This window comes from Pestalotiopsis fici (genome assembly GCF_000516985.1).
Source record: "Pestalotiopsis fici W106-1 unplaced genomic scaffold PFICI_Scf_1, whole genome shotgun sequence".
NCBI classification, from domain to species: domain Eukaryota; kingdom Fungi; phylum Ascomycota; class Sordariomycetes; order Amphisphaeriales; family Sporocadaceae; genus Pestalotiopsis; species Pestalotiopsis fici.
Window position 1 is genome coordinate 2,326,029 of NW_006917091.1, and position 20,212 is coordinate 2,346,240.

A 20,212-nucleotide genomic window follows, 5' to 3' on the forward strand; every position below is an offset into this window, starting at 1 on the left:
GAGTTCCAAGCTCAATCTGCCGCCCTTCGTGTTTTGCCAATAGCAAAGAGACTCTAGCAATGGGTGGACACGTGTGAGCGGCCCTTCTAGTAGAGATAACCCGCGCAGCAAACTAATCCGACGATAGGAATATGATGGATGATGTCCTCATCTCCAATTGCAAGTCTTTTCAGCCTTCTAGAATCAAGTGCGCCTACTGACCGTGTCATTCCGCGCAGTACCACCGGAACTCTTGAGATCAGCATTGAGGGTGCTGTTGTCGCAAGGCTCGGTAACCCAGAAGCCTTTTGTGCAGCACATTCGAGACCGCTTTGCAGGTAAGCTCCATGTTTAGCGAGCTTTATGTCCTATCCAAGAAGCCTCTACTTACTCATTTTGATGTTGCCTAGATGCGCCGCCAGAACTTGTGGCTCCCGAGGTCTTGTTCCCGACCATCAACCAAGCCTCGCCGGAATGCAAGCGCTACATGGCAATGACAAGATGTGTCTTCTCTTGCAAGTTGGCTGAAGAGTCCTTGAAATAGTGAGTAGCAATCGTTCTCAAAAGGCTCCCGTGGTGTTTCTGGCATGGCTTATAGTGCTAGTTTGATTCATTTTGTCGACGCCCTGCGACTAGCAGGGGCTCAATGGCAGACCGGCTCAGAGCTCGAAGCAGATCTCGAAAAGTTTGGCGGCGACATTGTCCAAGCCGTGCAGGCTCTCAAAGAGTCAAGGCCCGAGCCTACCGAAGCCCTTGAGGGGCAGCTTTTCAAACTTTGGACATCCTTGGATGAATGCCGGCAGTATTGCCAGGGTTTGGAGCCACAGTCGCCCGCTTTCCCCTTTGCCAGATCTGCTCGACAAGTAAAGGATGTATTTGGGCTCTTGTTTCCAAACAGTGACCATTTGTCGTCTCTAAGCCATTCGAGTGGGACCCCCATCTCCGTGGATTTGAGCAAGCAAGGTAGTATTGAGACGTTTACACTTGGCCCGCACCAAGTTCCTCGTCTCTTCAATGGACTGTGGCAACTCTCTTCTCCGGCTTGGGGCTCAGGTACTGCTGAGAAGCAGGAAGCAGCTCTGGCGAATCTGGTGGAATGTGGCCTTATTGCGGCAGATATGGCAGATCATTATGCAAGTACACACTGACCTTGAAAGTGAACCGACTTGGACTCTAACATACCATTTAGGGAGATGCAGAACTCATATATGGAGAATTTCGCAATCGATTGGCTCCTGAAGTACAGAAGCAAGTATATGCTGCTACCAAGTGGTGTGTATTTAGCCCGATCAACCAACCTGTTACACATGAGTTTGTCCTCGCTGCTGTGAAAGAGCGCTGCAGGAGGTTGGGCGGCCGAGTCGAGCTATTGCAGTTTCACTGGTACGATGTAAGTTGCGGCCAGGCGAGTCATTTCGACGCACACGCTGATATTCCCTCCATAGTACGAGGCCAAAGAATATCTTGAAATTCTAGCCGAATTGGTCAAGATCACCAAGTCTCATCCAGTTCTGGTTTCGGCTATTGGCTTGTGTAATTTTGACTCGGAGCATACCAAGGAGGTGTGCGAATATCTGCTGGAAAAGCAGGGTTCTGTTGGAATTGTATCAAATCAAATACAGGTGAGATCTCTAATGCGCGCTGTGTCATGACTTCAAGATGATGGCCATGGCTGACTTGCCCAGTTTTCGCTATTTGATTCTCGACCACTGCAGCAGATGAGTGCTGTCTGCCAGCACTATGGCCTAAAGTTGCTGACTTATGGCTCATTTGTAAGATCTGTCCCGAGAAACCATGTCTACTTTTACTTATCAGTCGCGACAGTGTGGTGGTTTCCTTTCCGCCAAATGGCTCGGACAGCCTGTACCGGAAATCTATGCCGAGAAAGATCAACTCACCCCTTCACAAAGAAAGGTATACATATTGTTGGCTGCCCGTTTGCATGCTTGCAAGTATCCTAGGCTAACTGAGCAAAGTACTTTGACATGATACGCAACTGGGGCACTTGGTCTGAGTTCCAGACGTTGCTCGAAACACTATCATCCATTACGCAAAAGTACGACGTAAGTTTGACGAATGTAGCTACGCGATGGGTGCTACAGCAGCCGGCTGTCGGTGCCGTGATCGTTGGTACGCGCCTTGGTGTATCGCTTCACGGTGATGAAAACCTCAAAGTTTTTGGTTTTGCTCTGGATGACGATGATCTCCAGAGAATTAATGACGTTGCGCTCGGCAAGGACAGAGAGAAGTCCTTGAGCATATATCAGACACTTGGCGATTGCGGGAATGAATACCGCGCCATGCATTAAGTGGTGGACATGTAAATATTTTCAGACGATAGCTGCAGCTAGATTTCCGTTTCATAGAGAAAATGGCATATTGAATCATGGATCTGTACAAATGATAAGCCATATCGACGGCATAGAGCAAGAAGACATCATCTTCTGTGCGCGTTTCCTGGATATTCTGTCGACCTTTAATATTTGTAATAGTGTAGAGAAGGCGTGCCCCCCTCGCCCCGCCGCTTAGTGGCTCAGCCATGAATTCCAGCGCTGTTTCCAGGTCGGCGAATTGACCGACGACCCGCCAATGCCGGCGTCTTTCCAGGGTCATGGCTCGGAGTATATCCATAAACTCAAATGCCCAGCTGGCTGTGGCTGTTGACTTGACTTGGTTGTTGTGATTAGAGTAGACTTTGCCACTTCTATAACTGCCTCTCAGTCTTGCAAAACTTGTTGTTGATCGCTAGAGGCAACAGTGTCTGAGCAGATTTGCAGTATACCCGAACATCCGAGATCCGATTGCGGTCGGATTCCACTGAACGACCCATTCAGAGCACGCTATTTCTTCGTGAGATTTCAAGCTTGGTCATATTCACAACACATCTGGACCGTTAAACAACCTTTCTCGACTCCATTGATAAGTTCAAACATGCCAGATGACAGTTTCGAGTTGTACGACCTGCGCGTTGAGGTCGTCTGTCCCCAGGGGCACCCCGAAGGCGAAAAGATGATTTGCGGCGCAAAGAAGGGAGACTTCTTCACCCTCGAGGGGGAAATGATGTATCTGCCCCCAGGCCAGGGAATCAGCATATACAGCCTTGGTATGCTTGCCGCAGACTCAACTTTTTCCCGGAGAGACTTCATAGGGATCTGACTTTTCTTCTTCTTCTTGTTTCAGCTTCAGTTCTGCCTCTACTGGCCGCCAAACAACGAATGACACATGCGCATGACTGGATGAGTACCGATGCTCTTATTGCCTGCCCGGATCCAAATTGCAAATCGCAACTCAAAATCATTCGTACGGGTATTCGAAAGTTCAGTCATGCAGAGACAACAGTTGTAGGACTGGAGGGAAACTCGTAGCCTTGGTTATTCAAATAGAGGACTACTATAAAGTGGAAATATTCCACTTGAATCAGTTTCGGCTCTATTTCCTAACTATATGCGTCGGAGGACCTTTCTCAGTCATTCTAGTTTATATATGCACTTGATTAAATCGTTGATGAAAAGATTAGATCCTCATAACAACGACCCTTGATGAAATGAAATATCTATAGGGATGGCTTGGCGTTGTCGTTGTCGCTCATTGAGGTAAAAGGCGACCGCCATTGGTAGCCACAGCGCAGTAGCTAGCACTATTCCAAGGAGCAGCGACATATTCTGTTTCAACAGACCATCGATAGTCACAATATCCACTAGAATGTCTCTCAGTGGTCTTGAGATCTGGATCTTGGCTTCCATTGATCTGCCTGGCTGTTTTTGACGTTGACTTCGGCCCTCTTTGGCCCAATGCTTGCTGCCGTGCTTATTATTATTCCTCGGTCCCTTGGCCGCATGCACTTTCTCTGCATCTATTCCTCGGCCATATCTTTTCGATGCTCCATCATATTTCGCGGTAGGGTTTTTGACGACATCATCATCAAACGATGCCCATCTTTCTTCTTGGTACCCAAACCACTCGTGTTGCAACACGTCGCTGATGCTCAGACGAGCCTCTGGTCGATAGCGTAGGATCCCTTCGAGCAAGTCGCCAAGGATCTTCACCTCTCTTGGTATCAGCCTCCGCTCGATTGTTATGTCAGGGTACGCTCGCAAGAGATCGTAGTGGTTATCGGCATTGTGTTCGTGGTAGGGGAACTCTGGGTCGCGCATCTCCATGAGCCACGGCCGACTGATCAAGGCACGAATGACAGTAGGCTGGCTATGCTTGTTGCAGTAGTATTTCCGGTCCTTTGCCAGGCTTTCTTGGGTCATGGATATGGGCTCCGGAAGTTCTTTGATGTCAATAGAGACTGTAGCATCAGTGGCTGCTGACATATTGGCTACGGTATCGGGCACCCGTGACTCTTCTATAGTATTTGATGCTTGTTTACCCCGATAGTCATATAATATGGCTTGCTTTAGTTGATTATAATAAGCTGTCCGATATGGCTGGGGAAGAGCCCCCAGGACGAACTCGTACTCTGCCACCACTGCATCATCGTGTTGATGGCCATAGAATATGTCCGTTCCAGCATACACCTGCGCAATCGTCGTTGCCAAGGCCCAAATATCGCCGGGGAGACCGGATCCCAAATTCCAATATGCTTCCGGCGCTGCCCACATTGGAGGAATACCGGCGTACGCGGAAGAATCTGTCACGTCGTACGCGCATCCAAAATCGACTACCGCCGCTTGTCCAGTGAACTTGATCCCGAGCCAGCTCGTATCTGCCTTTTGAACAATATACCGTGGCAATCGAGGGTAGTGCTCCCACCAAATGGCGTAGTCTACATCCTGGGTATGCGGTCTCTCCAAGATTGATCTCATCTCTTCCTTGCTGATGGTGTGTAAGTCGTCCTGGTCAAGACAGAGCAGTAGATTGCTCGGCCTGAAATCTCCATGGCAAATGTTCCTTTGGTGCAGGAATTCCAGGCTCTCCGCCAGCTCGTAAAAGATGCGCCGCATCATGGCCGGCTCCCATTGACGAATGGAAATAAGATCGGGGCCCATTAGCGGCATGACGAGGCACAAGTTCTTTCGGCCGTCTGGGTTATCAATCTCAAAGGGGTCCTCGCAGGGGAAAACGATGCGGCGCTTCTCTAGGTCTTCGGCCGTGATGCCCTTGTCGCGCATCAGTCGCAGGAATCGGCGATCCGGTCCGTCCTCGCTCGACTGCGGAGCGCTGAGGATCTTGAGGGCTCTCCATTTAATGAGTTCGAGGTCATGGACGAGCCAGACTGTCCCGTGTCCACCATTTCCGAGCTTGTGAAATACTTCGTATCTTGAGATGATCTTGTCTCCAATCTCAACTGGATAGAAACCACCGTACAGGTAATCATTAACGTTCTCTTCATATGAAAAGGGATCCACGGGTTCCCATTCTTCTCCAGTAACCGAGGCAGTCCCTTCGTCAGGATGCGCCGAGCTAGTAGAGTCATGACCTACTCCCTTCTCACTTTCTGTTACACCCTCTGCCGCCTCTTCATTTACTATAGCCTCTTTTGTAGTCTGTTGCCCAGTGACTTCCATTGCTGCTGAATTTGCCGCTTCCTCATTGTTATTGATTGACTCACCCTGAGGTTGATGGTCTTTTGTACTGATACAATTCTCTTGATGGGACCAAGTATGCTCTCGTATTGGTGTAGCGTCTTCATCGTATGACCCATCGAGTAGAGAACCCAAGCCCTTGATATCCAGCTGGTTGCTGGTTTTCTTTGATCTTATACTCAACGACTTGAATACATTTTCTCGCGACATGTATATCGGACCCTGTCGTTTTGTCGTGTCGGTGGCGGAGTTGTTGTCAGCCTGCCATCCAGTTACTGCCGGGCGTTCCATTTACACAGGTCTCGGGGACACCAAAGTCGCATCGGTTGCAGTCAGCTAAGTCCCCAGATAAGCATGGAAAGAATCCATGGTTGATTTACTGCTTTGCAATAGTTCTAACAGTTGACAGGGAGTTGTCCTTGTGTCAAGGCTAGGTGATGTAGTCTAAGACAAAGAAGAAATCATTCGGTGCGGATTGTCTAAACCCGAAAACAGCTTCATTAACTTTCTAACAAAGCAACACTTCGCAAAGTGAGACGGCATCTCTAGAGCAATCACAGTATCTTCATTTAGCCACTGTGGGATAAACCTTGATTGAATTTGTAACGAAATCATGGAGTTGAAGATGTCAAGTCATCAACACACTCCAACACCACAGGAAGACAAAGGCGTAGACACTCTTCCCTTCCAGAACTTACCGCTGAAAAGGTGATCCTACGGTGACAGTCAAACCCTTGAGGCAAGAAGCAGTGCTAGGGTCTTGAGCAGTATCACAACTTCAGCGTATAGAAGGGTTTGATCGTCTTTCATGAGGCCTCCAGGTGGCGCGAAGACATCTTCGATGATGTTTCAAGATCACTAAGAAATGTGATATGACAACAACATTTGCCATCATGAATGCGAGTATACTCTTTCTGACATCCGGAGGCGATTAAATGTCTATCAGAGGCCTCCGCGATAGATTGTACAGTCAAGAAAACATCAAAGCCCGGCCGATATAGCCGAGTTTCTATTCTCATGATGTTGCACTCGCCCTCTGGGCTGCTCGTATAAGTTGTAGCTATGAGCCGCAAAAAGGACCCTTTGCGCGTCCAATATGTGTATGCACACAGCCACTGTCCGGTAGTTGGTATGCACTCAGCCCTGCACCTCGCATCAACCCAAGGAGGAGGGAGGGGAAAAAAAAAAGTAGATGTGACAGACAAGACAAAGACCCAGATGGCGGGCACACCGTGTGTTCCCCAGAATAGCTGGCAGCTGGTACCTGAATGTCGTCATGGTAGTTGAGGCTGGCTTTATTACCCCGAAAAGGGTAGAGCAAGGGTTTGTGGACTGGCACAGGTATTTTCGGAGGTTGATCGCTGCCAGATTGGGAGTTGCTACCGCGCAAGGTCGTACTGTGCCAAGCTTTTCAACACCAGCGAGGCTCACGAACCGTCGTCACTGGATATTCGGAGCAATTGGTACGAAGCTGCACTCTTTCACGATGCTGACTGTGGCGAATTTCAGCCCAAGTATAATGCAAAGAGACGGGTTGTGTCTGGCGTCAAATGATATGCGTAAACTCATTGTGGCCCCTATTGTGATAATTAGTACCGTATGGCCCTCTGCGATCAAGGCATAAATTGACATTATGCCAAATAGATTTGGTTGGCTATAGGCTGAGTTTGCTGTGGTCATCGATATCTCGCTTATCGCATGGCGGAAATATGCGCATACTTTACCAGCTGCCAGCATTGAGAATAATCTTCCGTATGTAACTGCAGAGTGATCGGTCAATCATGGAGAGCCAGGCCTGGACAACGGATGCCCTTGCGGAAATCATCCCCGTCAGGGGCCAATGGCTTTGGCCAAAGAAGTCGTGACGTCGATCTTATTCACACAGAGGTTACACAGACACATATTTGGCCTCGACCATTTCGAGCTGTCAGTCATTGACCGACTACCGGTTTCCATTCGGATTGCAACAGCATCTCATGTTGCATTGCACATATCGGTACCAGAACGGAGGCCCCGGGCTGACGCAGCTGCCTTGTTGCAAGGAATGACTGAGCTGCCATCATCGGGCAATTAGCTGAGCGCGGGTAATCGAAGACATACCGGGATCATTATCCGGAGGAGGCCAAAAGATGAGGAAAAGTACTGTGTAGTTAACAAGGTTGGTGCAGAATGTCTCGGCTGCCAGATTTCTGCTTTTGGACGACAGGGACCCTGCATCTGGAACGATGATAGCATACAGAGCGCCAAGCGCCCCTGGCTTAATATAAACGCCCTCCATAGGGGGTTTAGTCGGCCGAAATAAAAATGCTTGATGCTTGTCGTGGTGGTCAACATGTAATCATCGACCGACTACCGTACAGGGCTCCCCTAACATGGCATTGGATACCCATAGTACTAATGCTTGCAGGGAGACGCTTAACAGCAGGCCGGATGCGCACCCCCCCAATTCCTGCTGGACAGCCCCCCAAGGCACTTGTACACTCACATATAACCAAATTACCATATACCAGATAGCGAAGGGCTCACACCGCCCCTCGGACTCCCGGCTAACCCTAAAAACCCTAACCACTATTAACTAACCCTAATAACTAATCCTAACGTATTTGCGTATTTTTCCTATTTTATTTGGATTTAATATCGTGGAATAACGTGATTTTATTAAGATGTATCTTTCTGTTCGAATTTGGTGTAGACTGCTGGAAATAGTGGGGCATTGAATTCGTGCACGGACTTTTTTTGTATGTAAAAGTGCCTTGGGGGGCTGTCCAGCAGGAATTGGGGGGGTGCGCATCCGGCCTGCTTAACAGAGCCTACGAGTAGTCAGGGCAAAATATCCGTTCTCGCTGATACATACAAGATAAGATCTGTCTAATGTCCTTGCGTGCATCATCAATTATATTCTGGAGCGGATTCTCGTCGCTAACTGAGGAGAGAATGTAGCATAGTGAGCTCCACTAGAGGATTATGATATCAGTGGAAAGGAAGCGCTTGCATGGATGGGCACCCGAGCATCCTTCAGCGGCCTCTAAGACAAAATGATAGTAGCACTTCCTCCATGGCGACCACAGCACAGCATCAATCATTCGACACATTTCCCAAGAACAATAATTTAGCACTCGAATGAGAGACGTGACGCTTCTCTCGATGCCCATTAAACAATAAACATGCGCCCATAAAAAAAAAATTGGCCGATACTGATACAACGTTGCGGCTATCCTCTAAACGGCATTTGCTCGACGATCGCAGCCATTTCCTTGATTTTGCCCGTAGCTTAACGGCTTTTCCTTCGGCTGCGCGGTTGACCCCTGACGTATCCGCACATCGCGCGCGCGCACACACGGCTGGCGGTTGCCATCTCCCCCAACCCCAGTCCATCGAAACCATGATCACAACTCTCGCCAAGTGAGCCAGCCTTGCCTAGCGATGACCCGCCCCCAGCGCCCAAGAGCCCCCCAGGCTAGGGACATCCTCATTGGTTTCACCACCCTCATTGCGGTAAGTAATAACAACGAAAGGGGAAGTCTTGCCGGGCAATTCGGAGAGTTTGCGAGCTCCGCCACAAGAGCCCAGACTGAGCGTGCATAGTCGACTGGAGAAGTGGGCTTTTCATCTTGCCAGCGTAGGGGAATAATTCATCGCCTTCGGATGGCTGCAAATTGATCGGAGAAATCCATCATGATGCCCTTCATTCACTTTGCCATGGCAGAGAATCAGTCATGCTAGTCACAACCACACCACAAACACAGGCACAAGTGTAAACTCTGTCAAATTCATCTGATCAAGAAAGGCATGTGACAAGTCGCGGAGCTAAGACGTCAAGGGGGGAAAAAAGTATAAGCTTGGTAATTCAGGGCAGCATGGACAAATTGACAAGTAGTGTATAGCTATCTCCGGGTATAGTTGATCAAGTATCTTCAGATCCCACATGGACACTCGAATGGCCATTGCGCTGACTGTCCCGTTTTTTTTTTTTTTTTTTTTTGGAGACGTAACTTTCCTTGCAAACTAACTTCCACTATCCCAGGAAATTTGCCATCGAAATCGTATCACAATGCCATCCATCAAATAGATCGACCCTACATTACATGCCCCTGGTTTAGTTAACTACAGCGGTCAAGCACTTTTTCCCACCTCGACGATGCCGGGTCTGCCGCTCACCTTGCTTGCTGCCCATGTTGTTACGTGCGGCCATGGGCCATCGCCGCCCGCGATCTTGGCTTCCTTTATCCATGGTGCATGTCATTCGAGCTGCCTGCTTTTGTTCGTCTGTTTCTTCTTCCCCTGCATGTGCACATCTTTACCGGTTGTGACGTTAATCTACGGTGCCGCGTTATCGGGTCCCCTGTTATATCGGGGCCGAGTACAGGGCTCGATCCGCACCGTGATTCGTTGGCCCACTGGTCAATGTCGTCGCTCGTCTGGACTAGAAAGATGTCTCTTGCTTATAGGATAGCACCAAGTTTTCTTGGAGGGGACGAGTGAGCACCAGCCTAACTAACCTAGTGGCATAGAAGGCGGCTTCTAGGTCGCCAGTCTAACGACATCACAAGCTGCCATCGAGGCTCTAAGCGAACATGAGATCTCAGGCGTGGCTTGGTTGGGGTAATGAAAATGGTACGGCATTGGCTTGAGTATATCATTGCGTACAATCAAGACGTCTGACTGGACAGAGCTTTGTCATCTTTCCCCCCGTCTAAACCGTGACCAAGGAACATGGTGTGTCCCCTGCCTCGAACCCTGACTTGTCCATCTGGGGTCCTGCCAGAGATCGACACGTCTATTTACTGTTCGGATTTGTTAATGGGTATCAATGCTCAGGGCATGAACGACATGACTCCATCAAATCTAACCAACGCACAGTCCGAACAAGGTTGCAGTAACCTCAACCACGGTCGTTTCTTGTGCAGGGTCGAGGAAAACACGCGTTGGATGGCAAAATCAAAGATACCACCATCGTCATCGTCTACCAAAACTAGCAGCAACCGAGTAACAGTATGGAAAGAGTCAGGAGGCAGCCTAGTCATCGTATATTCCTTTTGTCTATAAAGACCTCTTGTTTCCTCCGTGACGAGTTGGAATATTCATATCATTATTCTACATCAGACATCAACAAGTCATACAAGCCACTTACAAACCACTCACTCACTTTTTCCACAACAACCACAACTACCAATACCCCCAATAAGAAAGATCCATCTTCACAAAATGCAGTACCTGACTCTCGCCGCTCTCTTCGCCGCCGTCCTGGCCGCCCCCTCCGCCATCCAGCAGCGCCAGACCTACGAGGCCTGCAGCGGTCTCTACAGCACGGCCCAGTGCTGCGCAACCGATGTGGCCGGCGTCGCGGACCTCGACTGCCAGAACCCTCCCGAGACTCTGGTCAACGCCACCCAGTTCCAGGACGTGTGCGCCTCGGTCGGCCAGCGCGCCCGCTGCTGTGTCCTGCCCGTCGGCGGCATTGTCGATGTCCTCTGCGAGACCCCCACTGGCGTCACCGACTAAATGGACAAGACATGTACAAATCTGTGTACTAGATGTAACGATATTTAAGGTACGTTTACAGATACTACTAAGCTGTGCCAGTGAATGTTAAAACTGACCTTCTATCCAGATGGGCTGGCTATCTTGGATCCACTGGGAATTATCCTTAATCATGGTTTATTCTTACTTCCAGGGAAATCATTTATAAAAACTATGATATAGGAACCCCTCTCAGTAGGACGGAGCAGCACAAGCTTGTGAGACGATTTTTTTTTTTGTTGGAGATATACAGGAAAAGGCAACATGTGTATATAAAATGACCGGGAACACTGGGTCTGATGCCCAGCAGATATGTTACATTACTTAACCATGCAATAATTGAGTTTTGTGGGAATTTCAACTTATGAAATGCAAAAGTGCCTACATGAGATTGTGTTTCCTCAACACATTGGAAGATACGAGTATAGATCTTCCTCACTAGTGGACCTTTGGCCACGCTTTCCTAGCAACGTTGGTAATCTGACGGGCTTCCCATTTCCGACACTTTGTTCGATCTATGAGGGGTGTATACGATTGCATTCGTAGGCTGTTGAAGCCTACAACAAGAGGCATGGTGGTCGAAACACTGCTGAATGACAGGAACCCCACATCAAATTGCTGTATTCTGCTTGATTTTGCGCGTGCGTGGCTGCATTTCATCATTCGTTGTTCCCTGCCTGGTTCTTTTCGCCTGGATACGCTGGGCGGAAAGTTGCTTTAGTTATTCACTCAGATATTACGCAGGTGAAACAGGAGTAGCATCATGGCCTATCCATAATTTAGAGTAACGCCGGATCTATGCATATGAACATGATCTACAAACTTTTGGTATACTCCTCCGATGCGACACGAAACACTTGACGCCTTGCTCATCCACGGAGCATATCCTTTTTTCAATGTCCCATGTAGATGTGGCCGTCGAGTCGCCTATGTGCCCGTACTAGTTTTTCTCATCTCATCTTAGACGATTCGTAGCCTTCCCACGATTGTGTCCCTTTTACCAACCTCCATTCCGAATTCGAGTTCACCTCAAAGTCACACCCCTCTACTCTATGCGAAAGCAGTAACTTCAGGCCATTTCTGAGCCGCCTGTTTCTTGAAGCCGTCGACCTCTTTACTTCTCCAGCTTCTCAACAGCCCCAAGACTTCCTGAGCCGCTTCGAAATCAACTCCTGAGATGCTGATGACCTCGGTCAGCTCTTTCTCCACCTTAGCTTGATCTTCGCCGAGGTGCTTTTTTGCCTTGATTGCAGCGATAACGTGCGGCGCACTGTCCTTGTGCTTGGCCTCGAACTCATCGTTGTACTTCTTCAGGTCAGTAGACGCGTCAAGCACGTCAAACTCAGCCTTGACCACCTCTTGTGTCTTGTGAGGGAGAGAGCTGAGTTTGGTGTTGAGAATATGACGGAAATATACAAGTTGCTCATGAACCTTGGGATGTTCGGGATCGAGCGCAAGTGCCTGCTTCAGGCAACGAAGCGCGAGTAGATACTTCTCTGTATTGTTCACCAGTCAGTAGGGTTCGCTTCATCGTTGTGCTTCTTATATTTTGCCATGTTCGTACCTCGTCTAACGTAGACCTCGAAGCCAGCGATTTGCGCATCGATGAGCTTGGGGCTGTACTGGAGTAGGTGAACCAAAAATTTGGTGGCTTCGGCAAGTGGATCCTCGGTGGCAGCAAGCTGTACGCCGTCAGGATCTTCATCCACCTTCTTGGGCTCCTCGTTGGCCTTCTTGGGCTTGTTCGGGTCCTGCTTTGCTGCACGTTCAGCTGCCTCTCGTTCGGCCTTTTGAGCAGCCTTCTTGGCCTTCTGCGCAGCCTTCTTTCGCTCGGCAGCGTCAGCGCCGTTGGCAGCATCGCCCCCATTGACGCCATTCGGCAAGGATTTACTGTCATACATGCTGATGTACAAGTTGACAGCTGCAAGGGCAGCCCGGGTGTAGAATGGGTGCTCGCGAACGTGGTCCTCCCAACGGATCATGTCAACATATGCCCGAATCTGCCCTTTACGGAGAGAGAAACTGTGAAAGTCAAACTGATCTTCTACCCATACATCAAAGAAACCGTACACGGCATGGAAACGCTTGAGGGCCAGACCGATGTTTCCTTTCCGGACGTGGGCTTCACCATCCTCAGTCATGTACCAAACACACTGCATGTCAAGTAGATCGCTGAGCGGGCCGGCGGTCGAGTCAGGTCTCGTGAACATGCCCATGAGCTCTAATGCCTTTTCTGTGTTGTCGCTGCGCAACTGATACTTTGCTGCCTTGGTGTTGATGTAGCGGTCTTTGAGATCGAGGTTGCGGGCTTCGTCCATGGTTTCAGCAGCCTTCTGGGTGTTTCCATAGTGCTTATAGATCCTGGCCTTGGTCATGTGAAACTCCACGTTCTTGGGAGCAAGTTCGATGCCCTTGTTGACGTACTCGAGAGCCTTCTCTAGATCGCGGCTCAAGTGGTAGTTGTAGTGTTGCGCCAGGTAGTAGAGAGCGGCGCCTTCACCCTTCAAGGCATCGCCATTTGCTTCAGCACCGCCCTCGGACTTCTTGGATTCGAAATATTCGACTGCAAGAGAGCCCAGGGTTTCTTTTTTGGAAGAGTCAGCGTAGAGATGCTTCAAGTTGGCAAATGTCGAAGGAACACCCTTATCCAACATCAAGTTGAGATAAGACTTGGCAGCTTCCCGAAAGATATCTCCTAGGAAGAAAGTCAGGATAGATATTCGTTGTGAAGTGGCTAGGAATTACTCACCGGTGAGAAAGTCAAGCGGCAAGCGCTTTGCAGCATCGGAGCGAGGATACTTCTCCGCATACTCGTCATAGATGGCCTTTTTGGCCTTCTGGTCGTCTGCTGGAATATCAGATACCTCGATGAGGCCAATATAGTAATCCGGGTGTTCGGAGTTTCTGTCAAGGAGACTCCTGTATGCCTGGACAGCCTCTTCTTTCTTGCCAAGTTTCTTGAGGTACTCTGCGCGCAGTTCCATGACAGCCAAGCGATCCAGGTTGTGCTTTGCAATGGTCTTGAGGTGTTCAAGAGCGCGTTCATAGTCACCTCTTTCAGCGATCAGAGTGTTTTTGTACATGACAGCTTCCGAGTTCTCGTAGTCGGTCTTGGACGGCGGCGATTTGAGCGACTCTTCGTATGTCGTCAGAATCTTCTCGGCTTGTTCCAATTCCCCAGCAAGGTGGTGGGCCACGGCGAGGGCAGTCCAGTTCTGGCGCAGTTGTGGTCTTGCCTGAAGCATTGAGGATCTGCTTTGGATATAACCTTGGTAGTCTCGCATCTGAACCTGCAAGAAAGCCAAGTCTCTTTGAATCTGTACAGATTCAGGTTCTAGCTTTAGAGCCGACTTATACGCCTTGATCGCCTCTTCAAAGTTCTTCTGAGATCTGTAGAGGAGACCATAGACGTGCCAGCAGATATGCGACTTCATGTCGGCCATCAGAGCCTCCTTGCCCAAAGCAAATGCCTCGTCGGTCTTGCCCTGCTGGTTCATGATCAGGGCCTTCATGGCCATTGTGTCGCCATGTTTCGGATTCTTCTTGAGAATTTGTTCGGCGGCTTTCAGGCCACGCTTGTATTGCTTGTCTTCGTAGAATCGAATGACCTGGCGAAAGAGAGCATTCTCTTTCGAACTAAGAGGTTGCGGCATGGTGGGCGACTTGGCAGCTCGGCAGCCGTCGTATTTGGCAGCTTCGTAGGTCCCGTGGTAGAGAAGGTGGCCCGCAGCGACGAGGGAAGTGCGATTAGAGGCGACAAAAGACTGTCAGTGTCAGTGGTGGAAGATCTGTCGCACTGCAGCTCAAATCTTAACGACCAGCGCACAGCGGAATGCAATCTGATGTTTGGCGGGGAGAATTACGGAGGTGGAACTACGTCAAGCGTCGGTCTCCACGCCTGTCCGGGGCTCAGGTAGGTGGGAGAAAAGAGTACCAAAGGGTGCTAGGTGCCCACGCAGCAAGTGAGTGTCGTCGCGTGCCCTGGGTCGGCAAGTGATGTTCGAACAAAAAGTTGATGGTGAAAGCTTTAGGCTTGGTGCAGGCATAGAATCGAAGCTCGAGTCCATCAATGGACCCTGGCTAGCACAGCGAGTGTCCCGCCGGCGGTGGGATGACCCGAATAGCGAATCGCCGGAGCTGCATAACCGAGCATTATCCGATCATATGCACATATCGTGGCTTGCATCGTGCATCTCTGCAACTTCTGGAAGTTTTCCATACGGGATATATTATTCTAGTTTCACCTTTATAATGCTTCTGAATACAATAGAAATTATTCGAGGTCATAGCTTTTTGAGTTACACAAACTAGTGAGTACAAAGATGGCTCGGGATTCATGACTCTTATGAAGGTACAACAACTAGATGCCCTGGAAACCCGTACTGAGAAGTACATGCAAAGAATATTGCCTTGTGCCTTGAGTAATGATCTTTTCCAGATTGTATCAAAGAGATTGTTGAATTTCTAATCATGTTATACACAGTGGATTTTGCCGGATCTTGAGGTCAAACCGTGCAAGTCCGATCAGAGCTTCTTTGCTGGTGCCTGCCTTTCTCTCCACTCATTCAAGGCCCGATCCGAATCGTCTAAAGTCTCGCTACATCTTTCTCTCACCAAACCCCAAGTTCGAGATCGCACAATTGTCTCGACATTCCTCTCTTGCCGAAGAAGCTGGGCTAGCTGTTGTGTCCGTGGTTCTCGCGGAAAATATCTTGCCGAATATGGGTCCAGGCGTTCGTTGACAACCCTTTCCCTCTCCTTGAAAGATTCGGCTTCCCTGAGAGATGTTTCTGGATCATCTGGGTCAGGACTGGTAGCAACATATGCACAGTATGTCAGGACGTCCGCTCTTGATTGCCACGAGGGAAATAGGACTCTTTCCCTGAAAGTCTGACATGACTTGGAGTCAATTTCCCTCGGCGACCGAGTTGTCCTAACGGTAGTGGATGTCGGATCGAAGCCTTTTGTCGCCGGTGTGACAAGAGCATTAAGATTCTGTGTAATCGAGTCGTCCACTGCACCTCTTGATATACGCAAGAAATCTGGTACTCGTCAGGTACTCATCTGCTTGGATCTTGCATTCAACTTTGCGCACCTCTCAGAGCTGTAGTGTTGAAGCAGAACTGGGGAGTCAGCCTAGGTGATGGAGGCAGATCGGTCATGATGTCCGGTTTAGCGGTTTTAGCGGCATCCGCGGGCGGCAACGGAGCCGATTGTCTGGACCAGAGTAGGCCTGCCACCGTGAAATTTGTTGGACTCCAGGGGAGCTTATTCGCATGGAAATTACGTTTTTGGTATAAGACGGCTCGGCTGAGTTGTGCAGAGCAACTATTGCGGTCTGTGTTGAGAAGTGCTGCGCAGCCTTTTGGTTAACTCGGTCTCTCTCGACGTAAACCAAAGAAAGTATGACGAGTTGAGGAACGATAGTAATTCCATGGCCTGTTCAAGCTCAGAGCTAGTGTGGAGCTGAAATGCAATAACGTCATAAAGCTATGCAACTAAGCCTTCTTGTCTCACACTAAGCCCTGCTATCAGCTCCAAAATCGCACCCCGCTTTCTGCATCAGGCTGATTACGCGACGCAGCGCCTGCCTGCCCGCCTTGTAGCTGGACGCTCAAAGCCCCGGGGCCTTGCGCTTTAGAGCTTCACCTGAACAACTGATTGTACCATCACAACCACGCCATCATTACAGCACCCAACTTCATCCATCCCTTTTCAAGCGCCTTTCGTGCTTGACAAGCAAGCCAGCCCTAACTGCAGCTCGACGAAGACCTTCATCCACATTACTCCGTTCCCCCATTCCCATCTTAGTCAGCGCATCTCACCATGTCAAGCTCACAGGATATGGAGGGCATCACGCAACGTGAGCCCGAAGAGAAGAAGCAGAACAACGGCAGTGGCGACGGAGATAAGGACCAGAACAAGAAGCCCGACCATGACGGAGATGCCGAGATGGAAGACGATGCACCCGAAGAGGAGGATATTCTGGACGAGGAGGTTCTCAACCTCAGCACCCAGGACCTCCAAACGCGGAAACGACTACTCGAGAATGACACCAGAATCATGAAGAGCGAGTACCAACGGTTATCGCACGAGAAGGCCACCATGGCAGAGAAGATCAAGGAGAATATGGAGAAGATTGCCAACAACAGGTATGCGACGCTCTTCCACCATCTTGTCATCTGCGTCAGCTAATCCATTGTTTACAGACAGCTACCCTACCTCGTCGGTAACGTAGTCGAGCTTCTCGACCTCGACCCGACCGCCGAATCTTCCGAAGAAGGTGCAAATATCGATCTCGATGCTACGAGAGTGGGCAAGTCTGCGGTGATCAAGACGTCTACTAGACAAACCATTTTCCTCCCGCTCATCGGCCTCGTCGATCCCGAGCAGCTCAAGCCTGGTGACTTGATTGGTGTCAATAAGGACTCGTACCTGATTCTTGACACTCTGCCAGCTGAATATGATAGCAGAGTCAAGGCAATGGAGGTTGATGAGAAGCCGACAGAGAAGTACAGTGACGTTGGTGGTCTGGACAAGCAAATAGAGGAGTTGGTAGAGGCTATTGTGTGGCCCATGAAGGAGGCTGAGCGGTTCAAGAAAATTGGCATCAAGGCTCCAAAGGGTAATTCTCTTTAATATTATCCACACGACATGATTGATTCGCATACTAACAGCCGATAGGTGCTCTCATGTACGGCCCGCCCGGTACCGGCAAGACACTTTTGGCCCGAGCCTGCGCCGCCCAGACCGACGCAACATTCCTGAAGCTTGCGGGTCCCCAACTTGTTCAAATGTTCATCGGTGACGGTGCCAAGCTTGTTCGAGACTGCTTTGCTCTAGCCAAGGAGAAGGCCCCGGCCATCATCTTCATCGACGAGTTAGATGCTGTCGGTACGAAACGTTTCGATTCCGAGAAGAGTGGTGATCGTGAGGTGCAGAGAACCATGTTGGAGCTCCTGAACCAACTTGATGGTTTCGCTTCCGATGACAGAATTAAGGTCTTGGCCGCCACCAACAGAGTCGACGTACTGGATCCTGCCTTGCTGCGTTCAGGTCGTCTGGACAGGAAGATCGAATTCCCCCTTCCTAATGAAGAAGCTCGCGCACAGATTCTCAAGATTCACTCGCGCAAGATGAGGGTTAGCGATGGTGTGAACTGGGGCGAGTTGGCCCGCAGTACCGACGAGTTTGGTGGTGCCATGCTGAAGGCAGTTTGTGTCGAGGCTGGTATGATTGCCCTGCGCTCGGGAAAGAACAAGATTGGTCATGAGCACTATGTAGATGCCATTACCGAGGTGCAGGCAAAGAAGAAGGAGGTGAGTTACTCGCATATCAATGGCCCAATATTCTTGAAGCTAATCATCACAGACGGTCAACTTCTATGCATAAATATGCATGAGTCACGGAGCGAGGCCAGGTATAGTGGAGACCATGACGATAGACGCAGTTGTAATATTACCAACATGGCTCCGATATTGAATACCACGGCCACGCTTTCTTCTTTCAATGTCCCTTACTGATTGACGGACTTTCATAGCCAAAGAAATGAGAAATCGGAAAGAAGTACATGTGACATGACATGATCGCTTGCAATCTCATGCAGTCAGGATCCATGCGATGGACTTGGTTTTACTCCTCTGCATCCTTGCAACACTCTGAGAACTCCTTTTGCTCCATGGTTTCTCTCAATTTTCAGTCAAGGAAGATCAATATTGTGGTCAATTACTCACCGCAGTCCCATGCTACGTTGAGTAGCAGTGGGCCCTGAGGTCCATCATTCACTGGCCTACATCATTATAAAATGTGCCTTTACTTTTGTTACTATGCCAGTGTTCAATCATACAGAATCGATTCATGAGCTTGGCACAACCTTCACAAGATACTGCTATTATAGAGACTAGATCCTGACCAGAACCTCTTATACATAAACTAAGTCACATATGCTCATATGCGCAAAATAAAATCATTTAAATAACATACATACTATTCCCTGTTGGCAGGTTCCTGATCGATCTTCCACGCAGTCGCAAACGAATAATGATCCACGTCCATCAGTCCAGTCACGCGTCTTTGCCCAGTTTGGTCGGTGACGATCAGTTTTCACATGCAACATAGTGTGTGCTAAACAATTGTCGTCATCAACCAATCAGAGGTCCGATGGTGTAGTTGGTTATCACGTCAGTCTAACACACTGAAGGTCGGCGGATCGAGCCCGCCTCGGATCATTATTTTGACCGTTACATTTTTTTTTCCCCAGTGCCGGCGGATCCCTCAATGCCTTGTCTAGTAGATATCAGAGGGATAAAAATTGGCCAACAATCGGCCACTATGCTGGTCACAAGCATGTTAAAATCATTGGTCAAGTGTCTCATAAATCACGTCATGCAAGTCCCAATTATATTTTCGAACAACTCATCATGTCTTCATGGGTTGTCACATATGCGAGTCCAATATTGAATCAGCACACTTCCAATTGTATCGAGAATATTCCGGTGCAGATGGAGAGCTTCCATCAGCCCAACAACCGTTCAAATCATCTTATTGTAGGGAAGCAAAATTAATCACGGGAACTGTTTGGGATATCAGAGTATTGCTTAGTATGCAGTATTTTATTAACATGTGACAGCTCATCACAGGCACTGACTGATGATATCCTTGCAACACCAGCCTGAGGTGAGTAGGTGGCATTATTGACAAGCCATCTCAACACATCGTCAGTGATGTACCATCATGTTTGGAACTGAGCTATAGTGTCTTGCTGCGACCTGCTTTGCTGTACAGTCTGTTTGTTCTTTTTTTTTTTTGGTCTTTGTGTTTGCGTTGTGTACGCCTCGCGTCATGTTCCCCTGTGCGAGTCAATACTCCGCAAGCCAACCTCATCATATCAATCGTGAAAAAATATTCGAGAAGACCCTCTCTGGGTCATGAACAGAAAAAGCAAACCAATCCTCCGCGTGACGTCAAAAGCAGGATTGCCACGTACACCTCTACAACCAGCCTTCTCTAAAACGCTGATCGTATGAACCATGTGTATAGCCTGTTCATCATATCCAGCATCGTGACGCGGCCTGTACAGTCTCAGCACGTGTCCATCGAACAGCGCTGAATGATTGCACATCTCAAACCGGCGTTGCAGATACGAGACTGACGCAAGCTGAGAAAGAAATAGGAAGAAGGAA

The 20,212-nt window shown here is 49.2% G+C and overlaps 7 protein-coding genes across 7 annotated transcripts; 4 read left to right on the forward strand and 3 right to left on the reverse strand.

Annotated features, from left to right (window-relative positions):
* Positions 1-59: 59 nt before the first annotated feature.
* PFICI_00706 (uncharacterized protein) lies at positions 60-2,288 on the forward strand (the record flags this gene model as incomplete). Its single annotated transcript, XM_007829287.1, has 9 exons — positions 60-71; positions 182-317; positions 390-522; positions 584-1,116; positions 1,173-1,369; positions 1,425-1,601; positions 1,665-1,751; positions 1,804-1,893; positions 1,956-2,288. The coding sequence occupies 9 exons, from the start codon at positions 60-62 to the stop codon at positions 2,286-2,288; spliced, it is 1,698 nt and encodes a 565-aa protein (XP_007827478.1).
* Positions 2,289-2,910: 622 nt separating this feature from the next.
* PFICI_00707 (uncharacterized protein) lies at positions 2,911-3,344 on the forward strand (the record flags this gene model as incomplete). Its single annotated transcript, XM_007829288.1, has 2 exons — positions 2,911-3,082; positions 3,160-3,344. The coding sequence occupies 2 exons, from the start codon at positions 2,911-2,913 to the stop codon at positions 3,342-3,344; spliced, it is 357 nt and encodes a 118-aa protein (XP_007827479.1).
* A 156-nt stretch (positions 3,345-3,500) lies between these two features.
* Positions 3,501-5,720, reverse strand: PFICI_00708 (uncharacterized protein; the record flags this gene model as incomplete). Its single annotated transcript, XM_007829289.1, has 1 exon — positions 3,501-5,720. One exon carries the CDS (start codon positions 5,718-5,720, stop codon positions 3,501-3,503), a length of 2,220 nt encoding a protein of 739 aa, XP_007827480.1.
* A 4,995-nt stretch (positions 5,721-10,715) lies between these two features.
* On the forward strand, positions 10,716-11,012 carry PFICI_00709 (uncharacterized protein; the record flags this gene model as incomplete). Its single annotated transcript, XM_007829290.1, has 1 exon — positions 10,716-11,012. The coding sequence occupies one exon, from the start codon at positions 10,716-10,718 to the stop codon at positions 11,010-11,012; it is 297 nt and encodes a 98-aa protein (XP_007827481.1).
* Positions 11,013-12,080: 1,068 nt separating this feature from the next.
* Positions 12,081-14,683, reverse strand: PFICI_00710 (uncharacterized protein; the record flags this gene model as incomplete). The annotated part of the gene is made up of 3 exons (XM_007829291.1): positions 12,081-12,526; positions 12,595-13,725; positions 13,780-14,683. The coding sequence occupies 3 exons, from the start codon at positions 14,681-14,683 to the stop codon at positions 12,081-12,083; spliced, it is 2,481 nt and encodes an 826-aa protein (XP_007827482.1).
* An 871-nt stretch (positions 14,684-15,554) lies between these two features.
* Positions 15,555-16,192, reverse strand: PFICI_00711 (uncharacterized protein; the record flags this gene model as incomplete). The annotated part of the gene is made up of 2 exons (XM_007829292.1): positions 15,555-16,072; positions 16,126-16,192. The coding sequence occupies 2 exons, from the start codon at positions 16,190-16,192 to the stop codon at positions 15,555-15,557; spliced, it is 585 nt and encodes a 194-aa protein (XP_007827483.1).
* A 664-nt stretch (positions 16,193-16,856) lies between these two features.
* On the forward strand, positions 16,857-18,422 carry PFICI_00712 (26S protease regulatory subunit 6A; the record flags this gene model as incomplete). Its single annotated transcript, XM_007829293.1, has 4 exons — positions 16,857-17,182; positions 17,240-17,655; positions 17,715-18,349; positions 18,402-18,422. 4 exons carry the CDS (start codon positions 16,857-16,859, stop codon positions 18,420-18,422), a joined length of 1,398 nt encoding a protein of 465 aa, XP_007827484.1.
* Positions 18,423-20,212: the final 1,790 nt, after the last annotated feature.